Genomic DNA, 24,670 nt, shown 5'->3' on the forward strand with positions numbered 1-24,670 from the left:
GGGGGGGGGGGCAAAAAATAGGTTGATCCGATAAACTTGCGTTAGGAGCAAGCTTAATTAGCGCAACCTTGCGTTAATTAAGTAAATTGCATTACTTTAGGCTACGTTAGGGAGGGGGGCTAGTTGCCCTCCAATCTCTTTTGACTCTCAAAAAGTGAACAAGAACTATCAATTTCCAATCAAATGAGCCCTCTCTAAAGTTTATACGAGTATCCCTTCCATAAGAAATAATATGAAGGATTCGGAGAATCCTTAAATTACAACCCTTGCCCTGAGGGCTGTGAGAGAGTTGTCATCCTCAAAGACCTAAGTTCCAGAACTTAAAACTACGTTTAATAAAATGCCTGTCTCAAAATTTTGATTGGATGTGTTTGGGGAAAAGGTGGGCGTGGGAGGGGGGTTAGTTGCCCTCAAATCACTTTCGACTATTAAAAAGGGCACTAGCCCATTGAATTTCCATTCGAATGAGCCTTTTTTGAAGTTTCTACGACAACACATTCTACAGAAAACCTATATGCCCCCAGGGTTTAACTTAGAACCCTTGCCTTGAGGGTTGTGGGGGAGTGCCCTCCTCAAAAACGTATTTTCTATCTGAAAATCAACTATACGGAACAAAATGAATAACTCACAATTGCGAGTCGATATTTTTGGGGGAATGCTGGGCGGGGAGGGGGCTAGTTGCCCTCCAATCACTTTCGACTATTAAAAAGGGCACTAGCCCTTTGAATTTCCAATCGAATGAGCCTTATTTGAAGTTTCTACGACAACGCTTTCTATAAAAACTTTATATGCCCCCAGGGCATAACTTAAAACCCTTGCCCTAAGGGTTGTGTGAGAGTGTCCTTCTCAAAAACATATTTTCTATCTGGAAATCAACTACGCTGAACAAACTGGCTATCTCAAAATTTTGATTGGATAAGTTTGGGGGACTGATGGGCGTGGGGGGGGGCTAGTTGCCCTCCAATCACTTTTGACTATTAAAAAGGCCACTAGCCCTTTGAATTTCAAATTGAATGAGGCTTTTTTGAAGTTTCTACGACAACGCCTTCTATAAAAACCTTATATGCCCCCAGGGCATAACTGAAAACCCTTGCCCTGAGGGTTGTGGGGGATTATCCTCCTCAAAAACATATTTTCTATCTGGAAATCAACTACGCTGAACAAAATGGCTATCTCAAAAAGTTTTGATTGGATGTATTTGGGGGAACGATGAGCGTGGAGGGGGGGGGTAGTTGCCCTCCAATCATTTTCAACTATTAAAAAGGGCACTAGAACTCTCGATTTCCAATCAAATGAGCCCCCTTTAAAGTTTCTACGACGACCCCTTCCGTAGAAATGCTTCTGGGAAAAAAAAATAATAAATAAAACATTGGAGCCGTATGGCCTTTACTATAGGCAACGCTACAGCGTTGCCTCTGATTGAAACTCCGCCGGAGAAGTTAAAGTCTTCTGGAATTCTTCGGTTGGGAGTCTATGTTGTTTGGCAACTGGTCACCAGAAGAAGACATTAAAATTTCTCATGACTACTGTAAGCAGAAGGAAAGTTCATCCGAGTTACTGCTATTACTTCAACTCTGGTAGATATTGAATTAAAATTTCGGTAAAGATATAAAATAGTAGATCTTCAGGAGGAGACAAGCTTAATTAAAAAGAGAGACATTCTTAGATTTTTAACTTTGTGTTCATATTAATGGTTTTGTTCGCGTTTTGGTACTTATGTACTATTTGTAACACACGCGAAAAGGGAAGTTTGGTTAATGCTAATGAAATAAAACAAAATAGGATGAAAATATAATAGTTTAGAAACAAATTTTGGCTATATATTTGCACCTTAGGGAGGGGGGGGGTAAAGCATAGCATATATTAAATACGTAACCTAACCTACCCTAACGCAACCTAGGTACCTTTCCATACCCCCTAAGCCCCCAAAAACAACAGTTTAAATATTGTAGACGCAATGACAAACCCCGCTTTCCAATCCAATTGTCTATTGAAAGATACCCCTTTGACTAGTTTCTTAAGCATACTTCCTATATAATATGGGGCGTTTGTTACAAATAGTACATAAGTAACCGCGTTTTTGACAATGCATCCCTAGCCTGCCTCTAAGGGTCTCATACAACCCTAGGCTTTACAAAAATAAACGACCCCCCCCCCATGAAAAAAAGTGATGCAATTCTTACTTTATAATATGCTGAGGTATCAATGAATCAAATTTCCTTGTTGCTTCTTATTTTCTCTGTTTTCAGTTTTTGAATTGATTTATCAGTTTTCATCAACTGTTATGTTAGTTTTTTTTTTATATAGTCTAGGGCTATATGAATCCATAACAGGGAGACCAGGGATGAATTGTCAAAAACGCAAACAAAACCATGCAGAAGAACAAAAATTTAGCAACGTAGAAATGTCTCTCTTTTTGTTCTAACACATCTCCTTCCCAAGAGACGCTTTTCTGGACCTTTACCAAAATTTCCTCAGAAAGTGGATACAGAGGTGAAGCTAGGGTATTGAGTTTTTTTGGGGGGGAGGGGGGATAAAAAGAACGCATGTATCATCCACTCTGCCAACAAATGCGGACACATAAGCTAAATTAAGACGCCAAAGACGCCCGAAGTTCCAAGCTATCGGCACGCCCCCTTAGCTGCGCCCCTGGATGGATAGGGTATATTTTCGTAGAATTTTGATTTAATGGCCATGTCAAAACGTTTTAAAAGTTACTGGGAAGGATATATGATATATCCTTTTTTCTGAAAGTAGAGGAAATGAAAGAACTGTGTACTAAAGTGAATAGTGCTAATAAATTGAAATAGCACCATTGTTTTAAAGTCATTCCAAGAGTTAAAATCTGTTACTTATTGCCATACGCTGCCAAAAACCCTAATCATGCTGTGACTTTTTAGACAGCAATACCTGGCACAACATAAAAGAGTTAATTACCATCAAAACGAGATCCCATATTGTATTTGGCGGTATTGCACATGCTGATTTTATACATGTCGTTTATAGTGTACCCATAATATAGTGTACCCATAATATCCCATCATTTTTGCATCATTTAATTTCCTGTAGACCCAGGGTAGGGGTCGAAAAGGCCACCTGGCGGTACTCTTTTTATTAATAATTACTCTTCAACCAAAGTGGTAGTGAAGTAGTTCGAATTACATACGAGGGTGGTCCCCATTAATATAATAATGATAAAGAAGCAGATTGTTTATTTTGGAAGTACTTTGTCGGGCTCTAGTGTGAGTGCTTTTGTTATTTTACGACAGCTGGTACTAAGTTTTTTTTTAAATCGACACAAGTTTCCTGTGGTCGAATAAGAGGATTAATAATAAATGTTTATTAACATTCAATGGTTTCATTGAATGTTAAAAATCAATAAAAAAATCTATTATAAAAATTCAAATGTTTAAAATCAATAGAGGATTAATAACATTCCAGGGTGTAACCAAATTCCATATCAGGACTGATTTCTAACCAGGGTTGCCAACATGAGATATTTAGAACAGGCGAGTCAATTGAATAGGGTGCAATTGCCCCTTATATTCTTTTGTCCCTCATAAATTTGAAAATTGATTTTTTGTTGTTGTTTTCAATAAAAGATTCCATATTTTCGGGATTATCATTTAAAAAAAAAAAAAAAAAACGAAATTGCCTCCTCACAGACTTTGAAAAATGGATCCCTCCCCCCTACAGACAAATGAATTGGCGAGTAATGATTTATTCCAACATTAATTTTTCTCGGTTCAATTTATCCTCCTGCGTTGTCAGTTATTTATCAAGTGCAATATATGCAAGATTGCTTCTTCAATGAAAAAAAGTGTTGAACACCTTTTGAATTGTGTTTAGTCAGTTCCATGGTTTTAAACGAAATAAGCGGAATGAAACACAGCACGTGTTTAAATTGGCTATTGTTTCCGTAGTTTGTTGAGTTTTGCATAACCTGACTTCTTCTGTTTTCTAGGTCTAGTGGCAATTCTGGTCCAAGTAAGTGAAAAATCATTACATAACCGATTGATGCTCGCAGAGTACGCGCTTGTATTTGATTTTTGAGAATCCAAAGGGACATAATCTCCAGAATCGTTAAATAGCCATTTGAGGTTCGAACACTACATACTTATATTTGATTTTTGAGAATTCAGGGGATATAATCTCCAGAATTGTCATATAGCCATTTGATGTTCGATGAGCATACGATTATATTAAATTTTTCAGAATTCAGGGGATATAATCTCCAGAATTGCTATAGCCTAAAGCAGTGGTTCTCAAACTTCTTTAGACACTGTACTCCTTTTTACCCACAAAACTTTTTAGGAAGCCCTTCTCAGTTACCGATACTAAGTAAACTATAGCTAAAATATAAATAAAATTGCCAAGCATAGAGTTAAAGGGCTGTTTTATTTTTCTATTGGCCGGCTGCGTACCCCTCAAAATATTTGCGTACCCCCAAGGGGTACGCGTACCACAGTTTGAGAACCCCTGGCCTATAGCGTTCCAGAACCCAGAATCGACATTATGTAGTCATTTCATGTTCGAAGAGCATGCGTTTATGTTTGACGGGGGTGCTACCATTTCGACTAACCGTCAAAAGCACTAACCGTCATAACATCTAAAAGGAAAATCCGCCAGAACCACTAATCGTCATAACATCTGAAAAAATTATAAGTTTATATAATAATAATAAGTATAGAATAGTTTAGAAGCGAATTTCGGCTAGATATTTGCACATCAGGGGGGTGGGGGTAAAGCATATCATATATTAAATATGTAACCTAACCTAGGTACCTTTTCCCCCCTAAATCTCAAAAAACTAAAGTTTTAAAATTTTAGATGTTATGGCGGTTAGTGGTTCTGATGGATTTTTTTGTCGATGTTATGACGGATTTTGTAGAGCACGCATTTTGTAGAGCTCCCGACGTTAGTGCTCCTGACGGTTAGATGTTATGACGCCTTCCTGTTTGATGTTTGAGAATTCAAGGGACCATAATCTCCAGAATCGTTATGCAGCTATTTAATGTTCGAAGAATACGCTCTCACGCCTGATATTTAAGATTTCAAGGGGATGTTAATCTCCAGAGCAGGGATGTACAATTAAGGGTTTACTTGAATCGTTAAATTCACCAATTAAATTTGCTATTTTTAAGCAAATATAATGCAATTACTGATAACAGCACTTTTTTCTACCCATTACAATTCAAATACGATAACCGTGGGTGCCCCCTTCTCAACCCGTCACTCGTTATGCTAATTTTTTTTTTTAGTTCTTTAAGAAAGTTTCTTATTCCATTTCAGTTTTTTATTGTTTTAAAAAGTTTTTAAGCGCTTTAAGAAAGCTTGTTGTTCCAAATCAACGGCCTTGTTTGTTTCAGCAGCCGTTCTTAAAAAAGTATGACTAGTAAAACTTCACGGTAAAGAGTGAGGAGTTGAGAAGAAGGCAGCCCTCCTCATATTCGGAATATCACCGGTTCATTTTAATTTCTAATGTTGCTCCTTACTTTCAGTTGAAAAAACAGTTTTTTTTGTTTAATTTCTGATCATTTTACAAATCATTCCTATATAGACATAACAAAGATATGATGTGGGCTACCGGCCCCATATACTCCCAATTTCTTACAATTCAGTTCTACAGACCAATAATTGTAAATTGATTAGTAGCGTCCCGCGTTTTAAGTTTTTCTGCTTAAGAAGTAAAACATTCAACTGTAATTAAAATTTTTGACAAAATCTGAATTTTTAATTAAAATTTTTGAATGAACATCAATTTTATCGTTCATACGTTTGAAAATTCTGCGTGACTTTTGATCTTCTCGCTTTTAATTAAAGCTCCTCGTAGCACTCACCAAATCCCCACCCCCACCCCAAGAACTTTCTTTGTGAGGCTGACGATGTCTCGCCTCATCTTTTACACCTCTTTGCCGGCAGGCGTTTGAACGTAAAATTTTATTCTAGATAGAAAAAATAATTTCTTAAACCACACTGCTTCTCCATTTACGAAAAATTACCCATTATTCTCGCTTAATTTTTGTATGCTAGATATAAAAATATTAAAAAGATTAAAGGCACTATACCCCCCCCCCCAAGCACCAATAATAAAGGCATAGACCACAAAAACTTCCTGGAATAGAGAGGCCTTCAACGTATATTTCTGCCTCCCCCTCCCTTCCTGCAAAGTCTTCCTGTACTTGTCTGAAGGCTCATTAAGAGTTAGGATATTTCGTTATAAAACTGTATTTCTTTGAGAAATCCCCCCTTCTTTCTACAAAATGACCCACCATCCCTCCTTCATACTAGCTGATGCGCACTTATACACAATTATGTATAATTTTATGAAATACGAAGCAAATTAGTTTAGTTAAATGATTTTTTTTTGTAAATTCAAAAACAGTTTTCTGCAATGAAAAGGGAGAAACTACCTCGCAGCACCTTTATTCAGGCTTGGTCTAACAGGGGGACTGGGCTGATGGACATACATAACATAAAATCAATAAAAAATATGGTAAAAAAAATGTTTTTATTTGTTTGTATAAATAACTTTATCATTCTGTTAGGCAACGCTAAATGTTTTAATTCTGGGAGACAAACTTGAGGCTGTCCTCTCATCAGGTCCACTGTCCGATACTCTTCTCAGGCGCTTACGCATGATTTAATTTCGGGGGAGGGGGATAAAAAAGTTCAGGAGGGCTCAATAATCAACTAAAATAAAATTTACATGATGACTTGAAGAGAAGTGCCCGGCAATTCAAGAAAATTTAGTTGTTTTTTTCTTTGGTTGGGGGGGGGGGCTCATGACATTATTTCACATTTTTGGATTTTTTGAGGAAACAAAACTGAAGCAGATATTGAAGAATGCAACCAAAGGAAAGCAGACAGATAAAATATGGTGGCTATATTATACCTCGTTACAACTTCCAGTGCAAATGCTGACATTAAAGACTTTAGGCGATATGACCCAATCAGACCATCCTATTTCATCTATGTCAACAGCAATTTTCTGAAGTCCACACTGCCTAGGTTTGGTGTTAAAAGATGGCAACGAAGAGTCTGGAATACTATTTCCAATCTGAAATATATTTGAGGATTGATTTTTAATGAAATTTATATATATAAATTTCATAAAGCATTTTGCATTAAAATTGCAGTTTATGCATTTTTAGCTTCCTTTTAATTGATTTTTATTGCAGTGATTAGAGGATCAGTAACACAAAGCAAAAGTTTATATAGATGATTTTAGGATGTTTTTTTTTCGATGCTAAACACTGCTAGACACTGTTGCTAAATACTCCTGTGTGACTTACTATTTTGTTGTCTACTTAGAAAAAGAATTCAATTCAATTTTTTTCCCTGTCGGATGGGAGTTAGAAAATTTCGAGAGAAAAGATCAGGAGAGCGAGAGAACTCTACGAAACTTGATGAAAATTCAAAGTACAATGATTTTTTTTTTCAGCTAATGACTGTTATACCTATGACGTCAAAATTTGGCAAAACGCATCAATACGAAGTAGCAGGGTTAAGTCTCCCTTCTCTCCTTGGCTTGGGTGTAGTTTAATTTTGTTCAGTTTTCACTTACATTTATAAGAATCAGTTATCCAAAAGAATGTCCCAAAATTGTAGGTAGCAAGCTCCCCACCTCTTTAACCCAGGATTCACCACTGGCACCTGTGGTACTTATAGCTATCTGTACAGAAAAGTATTTAAGAAACTCTGAAAAAAATGTAGGTGTGTTGCTTTGCTGTGCACCGGTAACACGATTGTTACACCGTTGAGACTTAGTACAAAAATTAAGGTGAACTTATCAAAGTAAATTGTGCAGCTTTTTTGGGCCTTGTTTTCAAATTTTTACAATCGTTATATTTTAGATCAATTTTAAGTTTTTATTACATAGCTAATATTCATGTTTCAACTCACCATATTGCTTCCTTTAAGCCACGAAGCAGGAAGTGTTATCCGATCCTTATTGCCTTTGAATTTCCTTGGTTTCTTATAGCCTCTCGGATACGGGATGTATTTAGATCCTTTTCTACTCTTGTTTTTGTATTTTCTTGAAGGCCGACTTTTCATAATGAATTTATTTGAAAAAATGTCAAACTTTTTCGGATCAACAATGTCATTTGATCGAGATTCTTCTGATTCATATACTGGTAACTCAATGATATTATTATCAATCTCATTATTATGTATTGATCTGCGGTGTCGAATAGGACGTTTTTCAGCGCCGTTTTGTTCTTCTTTAGAAAAAACAACTACAAACGGCTCCATCTTTAGTAGTGTTTCAATGTGGTTCTCAAATGCCGCAGAAATGATGAGTAATTGCCGTTCGTCACCTTTCAAAATTAGATTAACTGCGTGCGTAATGTCTCTGTGAGTTAATTTGTCACCAGAATTTATAATCTTTAAACTTTGTAAGTCCTTAGAATGGTGAAAAGCATCCTTAATGTAGACAATTATTTCATCCTCATGCATAACGCTGTTACCCTGAAAATATATGTTTGCAGACAAGATCTCTTCGTTGACGGTGGCTAATGAAGAAATATCATAAACAAGAACATGCTTTCCGTGATACAAATCTAAAAGAAAAAAAAGATGCTAAAAATTGAAAGAAGTTCAGTTTAAAGTTAACAACACAGCTTACTATAGATTTTTATAATGAAAAAATGTAGTTAAAAACTGCTTAAAATCTTTGAGAACTTTTGTTTATAAACCAATAAAAACGTGGTGTATGAAAAACTTGGAAGTGAAGAGCCTTGTTTAACTCACTTATAGGTGCGCTATTTTTGTGTGAAAACTGATGTAAAGACAAGATTTTTCATTTAAGGCATTTAAAAATTTTGAATTTTTGGGAGTATTTATGGTAAATAGAGGAATTGTTGAGTGACCTAAAAGTACTTTTGCTGATTTTATTGTAATTTTAGCTCCACTGTGGAAGAGATTCCCTATGACGGAAGGGCACCCTGAAAAAATGGTTGGGCAGTTTTTTTTTATATATAATGATAGTTTCCTGTAGAATAGTTCAAAATTATTAGCTACTCAAACTTAAGGATTAATTGAAAATGCAAAGATTTTTGCCTTTTAATTGAAAAAAAGCGGTATTACATTGGCTTGTTTCATGGGCATTTCTTTACCAGCAAATAACGTTCTTGGCAGTTTAGAAACTTCGTTATGAAATCTAGGATCAATAGAAAATTAAATACCTAAAGATATTAGGAAAATAAAACTAATCGAAAGATACTAAAATAAAATATTTGAACACACCGCGTTCTACACTCGTTTTTGTTCGTATTTTAAATTAGTCAAGAAATTGAAATTTACTCCGACTAAGTCCCCCCCCAAAAAAAAGTAATCCTTCTGTTTGTCATTAAGAGAACTTAGCTCCTATCTAATATTGAGGTGAGTAGTGCAAATCTACAAATAAGCCGCACAAGCTAGTCTTTAGCCACCCCAACCCCCAAAACAAAAAGGGTCTTTATAATTATAAAATTTACTCATTTTTACGTGTAGTATTCATTATTGGGACTTGGGAAGTATACATACATTTTTCGGGTGGGGGGAGGGATTTTCTGCTGGAAAGATTTTACATGGAGAGAATTTTCCATGAGGATGGAAGTTTTCAGGGAAAATTTTACACTGGGGGAATTTGCCAGGATTCCTATGCGAAATTCTTCGTATGTCTTGCTTTCTCTTTTGCCGACTCAATTTTACGCATGGAGATCTTAAGAGTAACTGTCCTTGGCGAATTCTCACCAGGATTCAATTGTGTAGAGGATATATCCGTGGGAAGGAGGGATTTTCCATGGAGGCGGAGCGAGATTTTCTGGTATAAATTAAAAAACGACCAGAAATTAAATAAAAAAACACGTTTATTAAACTGAAAGTAAGGAGCAACATTAAAACTTAAAACAAACAGAAATTATTGCGTAGATAAGGGGTATATGTCCATGGTGAATTTTAACCAGGATTCAGTTGTCTAGAGGATATATATTATATTTGTGGGGAGGAGGGATTTTTCCGTGGAGGGGGTGCGAGATTTCCTAGCATTATTTAAAAAACAACAAGAAATTAAATAAAAAAAAGTTTTTTCAACTTTGCGTATATGACTTTAAATATTTACATAACTCATATTCATAACTTTGCGTATATGAGGGGGAATCCCCCTCCTTAACATATAGCTCATTGCACCAAAGTCCAAATTTTCTCCCAATTCTTTAACAGCGACTCCTGAAACACAAGATTCGTTTAATTAGAACAATAAGAAGCTTTTTCAAAATTAATAAAAAACTTTGGCACAATGGGCGAGGTGTTGATGAGGGAGAACCCCCCTCATATACGTAATAGTTTATATATTTTACGTTTTAATCTTGCTCCTTACTTTCAGTGGGAAAAAAGCTTTTTTTATTTATTTATTAACTTAAATAAAAATGCTACCTATAGGTAAGTGTAGCTATCCACTCCTCTCTGGCACCCACTGTTCCTGCTCATAATCGATCATTTACCGCAAGTCAAGGGCATTGAAGTAGCACACTACTAGTACTACTAATACTAACAACTCACCTCAGCACCAAGCCGCATGAGGCCAATACAGCTACGTACGCTCCTCCTCCATTCCGATCTTTAAAGCCTCCCGTTTTACAACCTCCCAGGAAGTTCCCATTTCCTTCAAGTCTTTCTTTATTACGTCCTCCCACCCCTGACGATGACGACCTGCTTTCCGTTTAGCCCTAGACGGTTGACCAAAAAGGACAATCTTTGGCAATCTGTCATCCTTCATACGCGCAACGTGCCCTTGTCATCTCAACCTTTCTTTCCTTATAGCCCTAGAAAGCGGGATTGAACTACATTTTTCGTACGGTCTACTGTTTGAAACACAGTTAGTCAGCTGGATCCAGAACAGTCCGTAGGCAATTTCTCTGGAATTAATCTAGCCAATCTTCATCCGCTTTCTGGAGCGTGCATGCTTCAGAACCATCTTTGACCACTGTCATCACTTTAGCTTCTAATATTCTAATCTTGGTTTGCAGACTTATCTTCCTATTCTTCCAAACTTTTTTAATTATAAAAAAAAACCTGAGCCTTGGCTATTCTACTTTTAACATCTTCACTGCTCCCATCATCTTTACTAATAATTAATTAAAAAAAAAAAATCCACAAAATAATCTTTTCAAATAAAAGCAAAGAACCCCATTAAACAAAAAATGAGCAACAATAAAATCAAATAATCTACCAAGTGTGAAACTACCACAAATCAACATCGATAAATAAAGGAAACCCAAACGAACAGAAATTACAATAAATAACCGAGTCAAACTCAAAAGGAGCAGAAATTAACATAGTTTGGGCGCAAAACCCCTATGCCTTCCCAAGGCCAGAACAAAATTTGCACTTTACTGAAAAAATATAAACATTTTTACTTTTATAACTTTAATAAATGAAATAATATTAATATTTTGATTACTAAATATCAGTATATGTATATTAAACTGACAATGCACATTCATTTGTATTTTTTCAGTAAAGTGCAAATTTTGTTCTGTGAAAACCTTATATGCCCCTCAGGGTATAATTTAAAACCCTTGCCGTGCGGATGGTGGGGGAGTGTCCTCCTCGAAAACATATTTTCTATCTGGAAGTCAACTACGCTAAACAAAATGGCTATCTAAAAATTTTGATTGGATGTGTTTGGGGGAATGATGGGCGGGGGGGGGGCTAGTTGCCCTCCAATTTCTTTCGACTATTAAAAAGGGTACTAGCCTTTTGAATTTGCAATCCAATGAGCCTTTTTGAAGTTTCTACGACAACGCCTTCTATAAAAACCTTATATGCCCCCAGGGGATGACTTATAACCATTGCCCTGAGGGATGTGGGGGAGTATCCTCCTCAAAAACATATTTTCTATCTGGAAATCAATCAATGAATCAATCAATCAATCAACCTTTTATTTTTAAATAAATGAACAAACTAAACAATTAACATGAACATTTCGACTCAAAGCAATGCTTGTACGAGTCACACCCGATATTGGTAAACAAATTTATATCACACTATGAAATGAAAGAGAAGAGTTGATAACATAAGAGAGGGATAAAGAATTAGAAAGGAAAGAATTGAGACGAGGTGGAGTCAAAGAAGGAGAGTGAGAGGATAAAATACAAACGAAAAATTGAGACATTAACTCATGCAGTATCCAATACTGTGTAAGAGAGGTATCGTTTTTGGAGTGTGACAAATGATTTTATGGATTAAGTAGATTCATTAATTGAGTTCCATACAGAAATACTTCTATAAACTGGAGAGTGTTGAGACCTTGTAAGCCTTCTTCTCGGTAGCATAAAATTGTACTTGCTGCACCGGAGAGCTCTTCCTCGATGAATTGTGCTACAAAGTTCGAAGTACCAGGAAAGACCTTGAGGAATTCTATTCGATATTGCCGAGTGTGCTAAACGCAGATTACTAACGTTGATTATCTCTGTTGTATCTATTGTTCCAGTGTCTCTGTATAGGTCTGTTGAGGGGTATATTCTGGGAAGGTAATATGTGGCCTTAACTGCACGGTTTTGTGATCTCTTTAAGGATTTTAGATGAGATTTGAATGTATTGCCTCATACAGAACAGCAGTAGTTCAAGTAGGGGAAGACAAAAGCATTATAAAGCATTTTCATCATGTCAGCACTTAGAAGCAGGCTAGCTCTATGTAACATTGATGTTTGCCTTGAGATTGTTGAAGACAGCTGGGATATGTGATGTTTGAACGAAAGAGAGGAATCTACAAATACGCCAAGGAACTTTGTGACTAGGGAAATCAACTATGCTGAACAAAATGTCTATCTTAAAATTTTGATTGGATGTGTTTGGGGGAATGATGGGTGTGGGGGGGGGGCTAGTTGCCCTCCAATCCCTTTCGATTATTAAGAAGGGCACTAGCCCTTTGAGTTTCCAATCGAAGGAGCTTTTTTGAAGTTTCTACGACAACGCCTTCTATAAAAACCTTATATGACCCCAGGGCACAGCTTAAAACCCTTGCCCTGAGGGTTGTGGGGGAGTGTCCTCCTCAAGAACATGTTTTCTCTCTGGAAATCAACTACACTGAACAAAATAGCAATCTCAAAATTTTGATTGGATGTGTTCGGGGGAATGATGGGCGTGGGGGGGGGGGATTGTTGCCCGCCAATAACTTTCGACTATTAAAAAGGGCACTAGCCATTTTAATTTCCAATCGATAGAGCCCCTTTTGAAGTTTCTACGACAACGCCTTCTGTGAAAACCTTATATGCCCCCCAGGGCATAAACTAAAACCCTTGCCCTGAGGATGGTGGGGGATGTTCCTCCTCAAAAATATATTTTCTATCTGGAAGTCAACTACCCTAAACAAAATGGCTATCTAAAATTTTTGATTGGATGTGTTTGGGGTAATGATGGGCGTGGGAGGGGCGATAGTTGCCCACCAATCAATTTCGATTATTAAAAAGGGCACTATCCCTTTGAATTTACAATCGAATGAGCCTGTTTTAAAGTTTCTACGACAACGTCTTCTATAAAAACCTTATATGCCCCCAGGGCATAACTTAAAACCCTTGCCCTGAGGGTTGTGGGGGAGTGTCCTCCTCAAAAACATATTTTCTATCTGGAAATCAACTACGCTGAACAAAATGACTATCTCAAAATTTTTATTGGATGTATTTGGGGGAATTATTGGTGTGGGGGGGGCTAGTTGCCCTGCAATCACTTTCGACTATTAAAAAGGGCACTAGAACTTTCGATTTCCCATTAAATGAGCCCCTTTTGATGTTTCTACGACGACCCCTTCCATACGAAGTGCCCTGCTCTAAAGAAAAAAAATAATAAATGATACATTGTGCCAACATCGTTCTTATATGCCCTCAGGGCATAACTAAAAACCCTTGCCCCGAGGGTTATGCGAGAGTTTCCTCCTCAAAAATATATTTTCTATCTGGAAATCAACTACGCTGAGCAAAATGACTTTCTCAAAATTTTGATTGGATGTGTTTGGGGGAATGATGGGCATGGGTGGGGGGCTAGTTGCCCTCCAATCACTTTCGACTATTAAAAAGGGCACTAGCCACTCCAATTTCCAATCGAGTGAGTCCTTTTGGAAGTTTCTACGACAACTCCTTCGATACGAAGTGCCCGGGTATGGAGGAAAAAAATAAAATACATTGTGCCCACTTCGTTATTTACTTAGGCAGCGCTATCGCGCTGTCTATGATACTACCAAGGTAATGGAAGCTGTCCACCTGATCAATATTTTCGTTACCCAACTTCACCTTTTCATCTTCATTTATTCCTAACCTTAGTGACTTAGTCTTGTTAACATTAATTTTCAATTCTATTCTAGCACCCTGAACTCGCAAAACCTCTAAAAGTTCATTCAATTTGCTCACACTTTCATGTAGGATGCTTAAATCATCAGCATAATCTAATTCCAGGAGAGTTTTCCCTCTCCACTGGATCCCGTGGTCTCCCATTGCCTTTCCTTTACTTCTTGAGACAAAGTCCATCAAAATGATCCATATAAAGAGGGATAGGAAGCAACCCTGCTTAACTCCTGATTTAATACAAAACCAGCTGCTAACCTCAGTTCCTACCTTAACCGCAGCAGTTTTATTCTTGTACACAGCACTAATCACTTTAATATATTTGCTTGGTATACCATACAAGCATAAGACCTTTGCTAAAGCTCTTCTATCAACAGAATCGAACGCTTGCTCATAATTTATAAAACTCAGGACCAAATGTGTTTTACAGTTCAGGCACTTCTCAATTATTATTCTAAGAGTGAGAATTTGGTCGACACATCCTCTACTTCTAAAATCGCACTGTTCTTCTCTTAAAACTTTGTCTACAGCATCTCTCAGTCTAAAAAGTTTCATACTACTAAGTAATTTGCTACCTACAGAGACCAGAGTAATGTCTCGATAATTACCGTACTCACTCTTATTACCTTTCTTATACAGTGGTTTAATTAAAGTTTTCTTAAAATCGTTAGGTACTTCCCCTTTTTCAAAAATCATATTCATAATCTTCAGTAACTTGTTTCTAACCTCATAGCCACCAAGTTTAAGAAATTCATTTACCACACTATCAGTACTCGCAGCCTTATTAGTTTTTTATCCTTTTAGTATTGTCGCTAATTCTTCCTCGCAAAACAAATCTTCCTTCACATCCAAGGTATCACAAACTTTTTCATTTTCCTCTATATGTTTTCCTGCAACCCTATGTCGGTTCAGCACATTCTCAAAATTTTCTGCCCATCTTTCTTGGACTCTTTCCTTGTCACTAATTGTGGTCCCGTTCTGATCTTTAACTAGGACAAGCCCGGATTGACTACTCCCTCTCTATTTATTGACAAGGCCAGTACAATATTTACTATTATGCCGTCTAGCTGCATCTTCCAGATCCTCGGCAATTTGATCCATGACATCTACTTCACACCTCCTTAGTTCATGTTTTAATGCTTTCTCCACTTTCTTTACATTCCTTTTGTTTTCATACGATCTTTCACTCAGATAATTCTTGTACAATGCCCTTCTCCTCTCCGTTAAACATAAAGCTTTTTCACTAATATTCCTGGCTGCAGTTCTAACTTTCTTCCCTAGGCCACCATCAGCAACTTCAAGAATTGTTTTTCTAAAATTATTCCAGCCATCTTCCACATTGTCAAATCTTAAACTCTTAAGTTTAGTATTCAACTGTTCCTGGGAAGTTTCTTTCAAATTCTCATCCTGGAGTCTACCAACATCATGACTTCCTGGGAGGTAGGTACCCTGCACAAATTTCAGCTTTAGATTAACCCTAGACACTACTAGATGGTGATCTTTACTTTTAACATCACTAATAACACTCCTATATACCCTGGTATCTTGTATTGATCATGCTAGTCTTCGGTATACTATAGTATAATCAATAAGGTTTTCTGTCTTACCATCATGTGAATACCATGTCAACTTATGGGCCATTTTACGATCAAACACTGTATTGGTTATAACTAGATTGCTACACCTGCAAAATTACAAAAGTCTGTATCCATTACTGTTTTCTTTTCCTTCACCAAATTTACCTTGGCTTGGATGCCATCCATCCCTATTTCTACCTACCTGGGCGGCTAAATCTCCTAATAAAAACACCATATTTCTACTTTGGACCCTGTCCCTTTGCTCCTGTAATTGTAAGTAAAATTCATCTGAGTCACTAGTATCTCCGTCAGTCGGTTCTGCAGGGGCATATACTACCATAACTGATACTCTGAGCTTTTAGTCATAAAATGAGCAATTGGTATTCTATTATTAATACCTTCCCAGCCTAAACAGGACTTAGCAGTTTCCTTATCCATCATGAGCCCTACTCTCTGTCTATGTACCCCAACCTTCCTGTCTGACTAAACAAATTCTATATCACCTAATTTCATGCTTCCTACCCCTGGGATATGAGTTTCTGAAACTCCCAGTTTAAATCGTCTGAAATCGTCAGTCAAAATGTCGATACGATAGTCATTTTGTAACGTCGCAACATTCCAAGTTCCAATTTTCATATTCTTTAAATCATTGAAATTATTTTGGCCTCAGGAAAAGCAATGATCCCAGATGCCAGTGCAGGACGGGGATCGCATATCTTCTCAAGTCTACACCGAAGTGCTTAAGCAGGCTTAGAACCGGACAGTAAGAAGTCCCGGGGACCTCCAGTAGGAATGGAGGCTTTTTGCAATCCTGGGCCGATCTGTTTGATGGGCATGATGGAAAACCACAACATGTTTTTTAGCACTTGGCGATGCTCTTCTATCAACAAGAGTTGAAATCCTGTACAGACAGTCTCAAGCCTATTGCCTCCAACTCATTATATATTCATACCTAGAATTATTAGGTTACAACGGGGATGTAAAATATGTAAATATTCAAATAAATGCAAAATTTTAGACTTTTTTTATGTTAAGAATAGCATCCAAAATGGCAAATTAATTAACAATTTTAATCTTCAAGCATAAGTTAAAAGCATAAACTTCTTGAAACATCAGTTAATCTTTAAGTATAAAGTCTACCGACATTGATGGATAGAACTGCTAGAGAGTAAGGTACTGTCTTTGAAAATTGGATTCAGAATATTCATAGTGAACATTTTACAATTTATGCCCATTTTGGATCGTCACATGGGGGGCTATGGCCTCTTGTTACCCTTGTACTAGAATCCCTGGAGCTTGCTCTTATTTTCTCCTGTTAAATTTTGCCCTCAGATTCTTTATAAATCTTGTAAATATTTATCCTTCACTTATGTCTGATTTTATAGACAACTTCTTTTTCCGTATATTATTATAATAACATTTAAACCATGGATATGGTTTAGAGTAAACGTGAGTTGTCTGATATTGGTCTGTTTTCTCCGCTGGGATATGATAAAGCACTAACAAACCGAAGCCTTTTATAACATTAAAACCAACTAGCTGATATTTTGTAGCTTTGACGATTTTTGTTCATAAGTTACTTTATTGATTCTGAATTAATCAATACATTGAATTACACACATTTTACTAGCATTAAAATTTCTTTACAAAATGTTGATGGCAAACGTAATTTTTCAATTTGTTCACTGCCTCTTCGTGTCTAGCAACCACTACTAACAATATTATTGTCTTAGCCTCAGGTTGAGTCGTATTGATTCCAGTAAAATTCTAGCTTAAAGTAGGGATACTTTAGCTATAACTACAATCTATACCGAAACAGTCTAATGTCAACCCCCCCCCCAAAAAAAAAACAAGCAAAAAAACCAAAAGCGGCTACAATGATTACCGACCGATTGCAATCGGCTTAGTTAATTCTAGCGAACGTTAATGCCCAGAAAACACGCCCACCCTTCTTAATCTAGAATCAGTTTAAATCTACATAAAACAAAAAGCAGATAGATAGAGAGAGAGAGAGAGAGAGAGAGAGAGAGAGAGAGAGAGAGAGAGAGAGAGAGGGAGAGAAAGAGAAAGAGAGGGAGAAGAATTAGAATTATGAAGTTTTAACCGAGTCTGCAGCAAAAATGGCTGATGGAGCATATACAACGGGCTGATATGATTAAATTTGTATCCTTAGAATTAGTGCAATATCGAAACAAGAAAAAAAAATGTTTTTTTTACACAGTAAAGGTCAGTTGCACTGCACAAATTGTGTCTGTAACATTTCATTAGCATAAATTGTTTGAAATAGAGGAAGCATGCATCAGTTCGTCGAAAATATCAGGTTTCAAACAGTTCAAGGTAATAAAGAAAATATCCTCGTGCATCTAGTTTTCCAAAGTGGGCATGTAACAACTACTACTATTAATAACTCGTTGTAATACCAAACCACCTAAGGCCAAAACAGCTGCGGACGCTCCTAATCCACCCCCAACATATTTTAAGCTTCACTCCTCATTTCCCCCGACGAAGTTGCAATTTTCTTTAAACCCCTTCTTATAACCTCTTCTCACCCCATTCGGGGAAGATCAGCTATTTGTTTGGCTCCAGGTGGACGGCCCAAAAGTACGATCTTTGGCAATTTGTCATCCTTCAGATGTAAAACGTGGCCTAGTCCTCTTAACCTTTCTTTCATTAGAGCCTTAGCATGGGGAATCAAATCACATTTTTCGGACAGCTTATTGCTTGATATACGATCAATCAAACGCATGCACTAAAATATCCCGCGTCCACACAAATTATGTAAAACGTTATATACAGTTAAGCAGAGGGAAACTCCATTCGTATTTAATATCAAATACTATATTTCGATAACCCTATGGTAGTCCACAGGATTGAAGCGATGCTTGGTAATACCAGGCTCTGAGTTCGACTCCAACTATTGCAAAGGCTGGGCGACAGGCTTGCTACCTGTTCTTGTAAAAAAAAACCACCAACTGAAACGCCAGTCGGATACCCTATGCGCCATCAGTGGTTATTGAGGATATATATCTTTTTTGCTATGTTTTGATGGTATTATTCTTATTACCAAAAAAAGAACAAAAAAAATATAAGTTTCCGTTAAAAATTAGCAGGAAAACATTAGTATGAAGAAAGCCGGTCTACAAGATCTGAATACCTTTTTTTATTTTGTTTTTATGTTAATATCCTTGTTACCAAAATAGGAAGAAAATCGCAAGTTTCCCTTAAACGTTAGTAGAAAACGTTAAGGCTCAGCAACTGAAACTCCAGTCCGACGCCCTATGTGCCATCAGTGGCGTTCTAGAGTATCTGTCTCCGTTTTTACTGTGTTTTGATGTTAATATTCTTGTTACAAAAAAGGAAGAAAAACGTAAGTTTTCTTTAAACGTTAGTAGGAAAACATTAGTAGGAAGAAAAACCCAGCAACTGAAACGCCAGTCCGACGTCTTATGCGTCATCAATGGTTCTAGAGGACCTATATACTTTTTAACTAAGTTTTGCTGTTAAAATTCTTGTTACAAAAAAAGGAAGAAAAGCGTAAGTTTCTGTTAAACGTTAGTTAGTAGTAAGAAAGGCCCAGCAACTGAAACGCCAGTCCGAAGCAGTATGAGCTATCAATAGTGTTCGTTAAACGTTAGCAGGAAAACAGGTACTGTTCTATTAACCGGGCTCTTTTGAATACCGCAATGCATACCAGCCACGAAATATATTGAGACGCCGGATGGAAAAATGTTTACAATGGCGTCTGAGATACAAAAAAAGGCAAGAACTGTATTTAAATTGTTGTTTTGTGGGGTTTAGGGGGGGGAGGTACCTAGGTTAGGTTAGGTTACGTATTTAATATATGGTAGGCTTTGCCCCCTCCCCCTGATGGGCAAATATATAGCCCAAATTTGTTTCTAAACTATTATATATTCATCCTATTTTATTTTATTTCATTAGCATTAACCAAACTAGCACTATATAAAATAGCCCGGTTAATAGAACAGTACCGGAAAACATTAGTAGGAAGAAAGGCCCCGTAATTGAAACGCCAGTCCGACACCCTATGCACCATCAATAGTTCTAGAAGATCTGTATCCTTTTTTACTATGTTTTGATGTTAATACTCTTGTTACCAAAAAAAGGAAGAAAAACGTAAGTTTTCTTTAAACGTTAGCAAGAAAACAATTTAGTAGGAAGAAAGACCCAGTAACTGAAACGCCAGTCCGACGCGCTATGCGTCATCAATGGCTCAAGAAGATCTGTATTCTTTTTAAAAAACTATTCTTTGCTGTTAATATTCTTGTTACCAAAAAAAGGAAAAAAAGCGTTAGTCATGGCAAGCGAAGCATATTCATCATTTTAATATAACAGAGAAAATTCATTCATTAAAAGTTCGGTAGATAATATAAAAGGAATGCCCTTAACAAATCAAGTCATCTTAATAACATTTTGATGTAAGTTAAATTGATTGTTAAAAAAACAAGGCAGACGTTTTTTACACGCCACTTGTAAATCAGCCCATTATCTTTAAGGTAGGTAAGCTTAGGATAGACCGGCATTCTTGAACTAATGGATTGGAACATAAGCCTGTTCAAAATGTCAAAAAATTAATGAACGATGCTCTTTAGTAATTTAGTAATTTATTGTTGACCAAACATTTTATAGATATATTTGTCAAAACAGAAAGGCTAATCTCTAGGGGCGGGGCAAGCTAGCCAAAGAAAGACTAGGAATGAAATAAGTGAGAAAATAAATTTCTAATAGGAGGCTGAAATATCATTATAAAGTACAAAAAAAGGATAATGAATTTCTTTAAATCGTTAATCAAAATCAGGAAATAGGTGCCCAAATATGGCTTGATTACTTTGGTTTTATGGATTTGTCTCTAAAAAAATTCGTGTTGGATGCCCATTTAGTAATGTATATTGTATGATAAGAGGGAGCTAATATTCTGTCAGATTTGCGCAAATGTATTTTACATATCGGGAAGCTTGATAAAGGACCAGAATAAAAAAAAAAATTAATTCATTTGGTACCGCATACGTAACTACAAAAGAGATTCGATTTTTACCACTTTTGTACTATTATAAAACGCTTTATGTTATTAGACAGACAAAAGAGTTTTGTCAGCTTTGAGTAATTTACCTGGTCATTGTAATGGCAACATTAAGCTTTTCGGTAACTGAATTTCTTTTATGTTATAAAGGCGAACATTTAACTTCGTAGAAAGTTCCTGTCAGGGCAAAACTTCAGTTTCAAAAATAACGAGGAGCTGAATGTTAAAAAAAAAGAATATTATTACCGAATTGGGTACTCTTGCATTATATGGGGCTTTCTAAAAAGTCAAGTTTGGTTATTGCTAATGAAATAAAATAAAATAGGATGAATATATGATAGTTTAGAAACAAATTTGGGCTATATATTAGCACATTAGGGGGTGGGGGGGGGGGTAAAGCAATGCATATATTAAATACGTAACCTAACCTAGGTACCTTCCCCTCCCCCTAAACCCCCCAAAAAAACAGTTTAAATATCGTATACGTAATGAAAACCACGCTATCATTGCCTACTCTATAGTAGTTAACCCGTCAAAAACGGGTTTTTGTGACTGGTTTCCTTGTAAAGGCCCATATAATGCAAGAGTACCAATTACCCCGAATTGCTTTCAAGGTGTCCAGACTAGGGCCCGACCAATATAACGGCATGTTGATATGATCGGACCTATATGGGAGTCAGTGTCATAACTGTACATCGGGAAATCATACTGGATATCGGCCGATTTTTTTTTTTTTTTTTTTTTTTTTTTTTTTTTTTGCGCACCTTATTCAGAATATGGCACCAAATTTCCTCATGTCTAGTCTTAGGGGCGGGGCATTCAGCTAATTGTGACCATCGTGGAGAGAGCAGCAGTGGTGAGTCAAATGAAGCCAAAGTATACTTTTGGTCAACACGCACCTGGTCTCAGTATAAATATTAAATTTTATACTGTGTTTAGTATTTAACCGTGCACCTGGTGCAGCAATGTTAAAAATGTATGGTGAGTTAAAGAAAGTACAACTTCCAAAAGAACTAAAAAGAATACAATAAACCATGCATTTCTATTTAATGAATGGTCATTTGTTTAGTGGAAGATTCAATTGATTAAAACCATGAAATCCAGTCATGGGCGCCGCTAAGGGGGAGGAGGTGTCGTTACGTGGGGAGGGGGTTTGAATTTTGTTCAATTCTTTGGACACTCCTGAAACACAGAACGACTCCTGAAACACAAGAATTATTTAATTAGAACAATAGGATTTTTTTATGTAAGTACAAAAACACTTTAGCACGAAGAGAAAAGTGTTGAGAAGGAGGCAATCCCCTTCAGACACCTAATAATTTATGTTCGTTTTAAGTTTTAATGTTCCTCCTTACTTTCAGGTGGAAAAAACTCGTGTTTTTTCATTTAATCAGCGTAAAATGCCAATTCTTTTGATGTATTGACTGTTATCAAAATTCTTTTTTTTATATTTCTACTTGCTATTAGACCGAGTTAATCCGTAATTACAGATCCTATATATATATATATATATATATATATATATATATATATATATATATATATATATATATATATATATATATATATATATATATATATATATATATATTATATATATATATATATATATATATATATATATATATATATATATATATATATTATATATATATATATATATACAAGACCATCAGTGTGTTTATTTAGTTAAGAAAGTTGTTGTCAATGAAAACACAGTTAAACATAATTAATTTGTAACTTCCAACATTTCCGTAGTCTCCTCTACATATACAACACCATCAGTGTGTTTGTTTAGTTAAGAAAGTTGTTGTCAATGAAATAACAGTTAAACATAATTAATTTGTAACTTCCTACATTTCCGTACTCTTGCCGCCTAAAAGGCGCCCGATAAAAACTAACTTACGGCGCCTAGGCCCAATCCAAAAGTGTCCCATGTTGACAGACTGTCAAACATGTCCTTATTTAAACGCAGAATCACTAGGTTAAAAATATGATTTTTATCACCGCTTATTTGCTGCAAAATCCCTATTCACATAATGGACGCTTTCCATAGTTATTTACTTAATCATCGTGATTTTGAATTGGACGTGGTTCAACAAATGGATCAATAATTAAGTGCACACAAACTGAGGTGTTTGTAAATTTGTCCGAGGCATGCAGATACTCCGGGAAAAGAGTCTTACTCCATCTCCCCCACCCTCACGAAAAAAGTCTCATGATTTTAATGGTTTCATTTGCAGATGTTTCTTATAAATTGCATTATTTTTCTGATTTTACCAAATCGTTCCTTCCCCCTCTGAAAATAAACTGCCGCGTCCGAACCTGTTTTTGGCCTCACTTTTAGTTAAACTAAAAGCACTTAAGTTGATCTAACATTGATATTATACTTGTTTTCTGGAAATAACTATGATCACTAGTTGGCATTAAGTCATTTTTTGTATAAATTGTGTTGAAAGCAGATTATATTGTTCATGTCAAGTTTACTCTAAAAATTCCACGGTCATGCTAGCACAACTTAAGATTTTATGTTCCATTATGTGATCTTATGGAGCAAATTTTGTCAACAACGTAGGTAGTGCCAAGAAGACTCGAGCTTCACACAGAATTTGACTTTACGGAAGTTTATGCCACTTATGGAGAAGTGAGCATTGTAGAAAAAATAGAATTTCAGGGCGAACAATGAGAAGTTTTGAAAATAAATCATTAGAATTTTCCCAGGAAGACTTGCACGCTTGATCAGAGCTTGCACCCCTATTCAATAGTTTTAGATTTTGAATAACCAATTAATTTATTCAACCAATAAAATTACGATAAAAACACTTCAACATAGAATCCCCCATAAGGCCCTATGACCAGGAAAAAAACAGAAATGACACAAATACAAAAAAAAGAGAAGAAAAGTATTTTCAATATAGTGCGTTTCAAAATTCAAAGACTCAACACACACACCCACACAAAACAAAGAAAAGAAAAAACAATATTTAAAAGACCCAAACAACAAGGGATTTTAAGAGTCCCCCTCCCAAAAAAAGAAAAAAAAGAATATATGGGACTATCCAATGAATTAAACAAAATGGTTCCATTGCAACTGAACCACCGTGTAACTGAACCACCGTGCAGCTGGACCACCATGCAACTGAACCACCATGCAACTGAACAACCGTACAACTGAACCCTCTTATAACGGAACTTTCGTGTAACTCAAACACCGTACTTACATTGGGTAAAACACAAATTAGAATCTTTACATGTTCAACTTTATTGGATTTCTTCGCTTTTTAAATTTATGACATAAATGACGGTCCAGATGATTCATGAGAAACTTCGAAATTGTTGTCACAAAAACAAAGAAAATAGGACATCATCAACTCTTAAAGTTAGATTTATTTCTCTTTTTCTAGGGCTGTTGATGGGGGTTCCTTTCGCCCTCTCACTGTCTACGGGTCTAGGATTTTACCCCACTCACTCTCCGAAGGAAACCCTCTACTGGAAAATACCCCCTCGCGTAAGATATAGTTTTCTAAATTGGAATATTTTATTTGGGTTCTGTTATTTTTTAGTTTAGCTGAGAAGTGCTAAGGAAAGTGGAAAAGAGGAATGTAAGTCTTGCCCGCCCCCTCCGCTCAAAAATTTTCTTCTCACGGAAAATCCTCCAGAAAATCTCCCCCCCTTCGGAAAATTCCCACGCTTCAAATGCCCGTATGTTTCCAAATAACAAACACTATCTG

At 36.3% G+C, this 24,670-nt stretch overlaps 1 protein-coding gene across 1 annotated transcript in view; it reads right to left on the reverse strand.

The window, feature by feature from the left end:
* Positions 1-24,670, reverse strand: part of LOC148951921 (bone morphogenetic protein 3-like) — a 77,136-nt gene that overhangs the window by 40,702 nt on the left and 11,764 nt on the right. The window contains exons 2-3 of the mRNA XM_089088759.1: positions 7,906-8,564; positions 6,896-7,060 (exon numbers count right to left, since the gene is read on the reverse strand). Of these exons, the coding sequence (XP_088944885.1) occupies positions 6,896-7,060; positions 7,906-8,564 (824 nt within the window). The remainder of the gene's footprint in view (positions 1-6,895; positions 7,061-7,905; positions 8,565-24,670) is intronic.

The sequence above is a fragment of the Artemia sp. Qi Xiang Cuo genome, chromosome 5 (genome assembly GCF_049724085.1).
Source record: "Artemia sp. Qi Xiang Cuo chromosome 5, ASM4972408v1, whole genome shotgun sequence".
NCBI lineage: Eukaryota > Metazoa > Arthropoda > Branchiopoda > Anostraca > Artemiidae > Artemia > Artemia sp. Qi Xiang Cuo.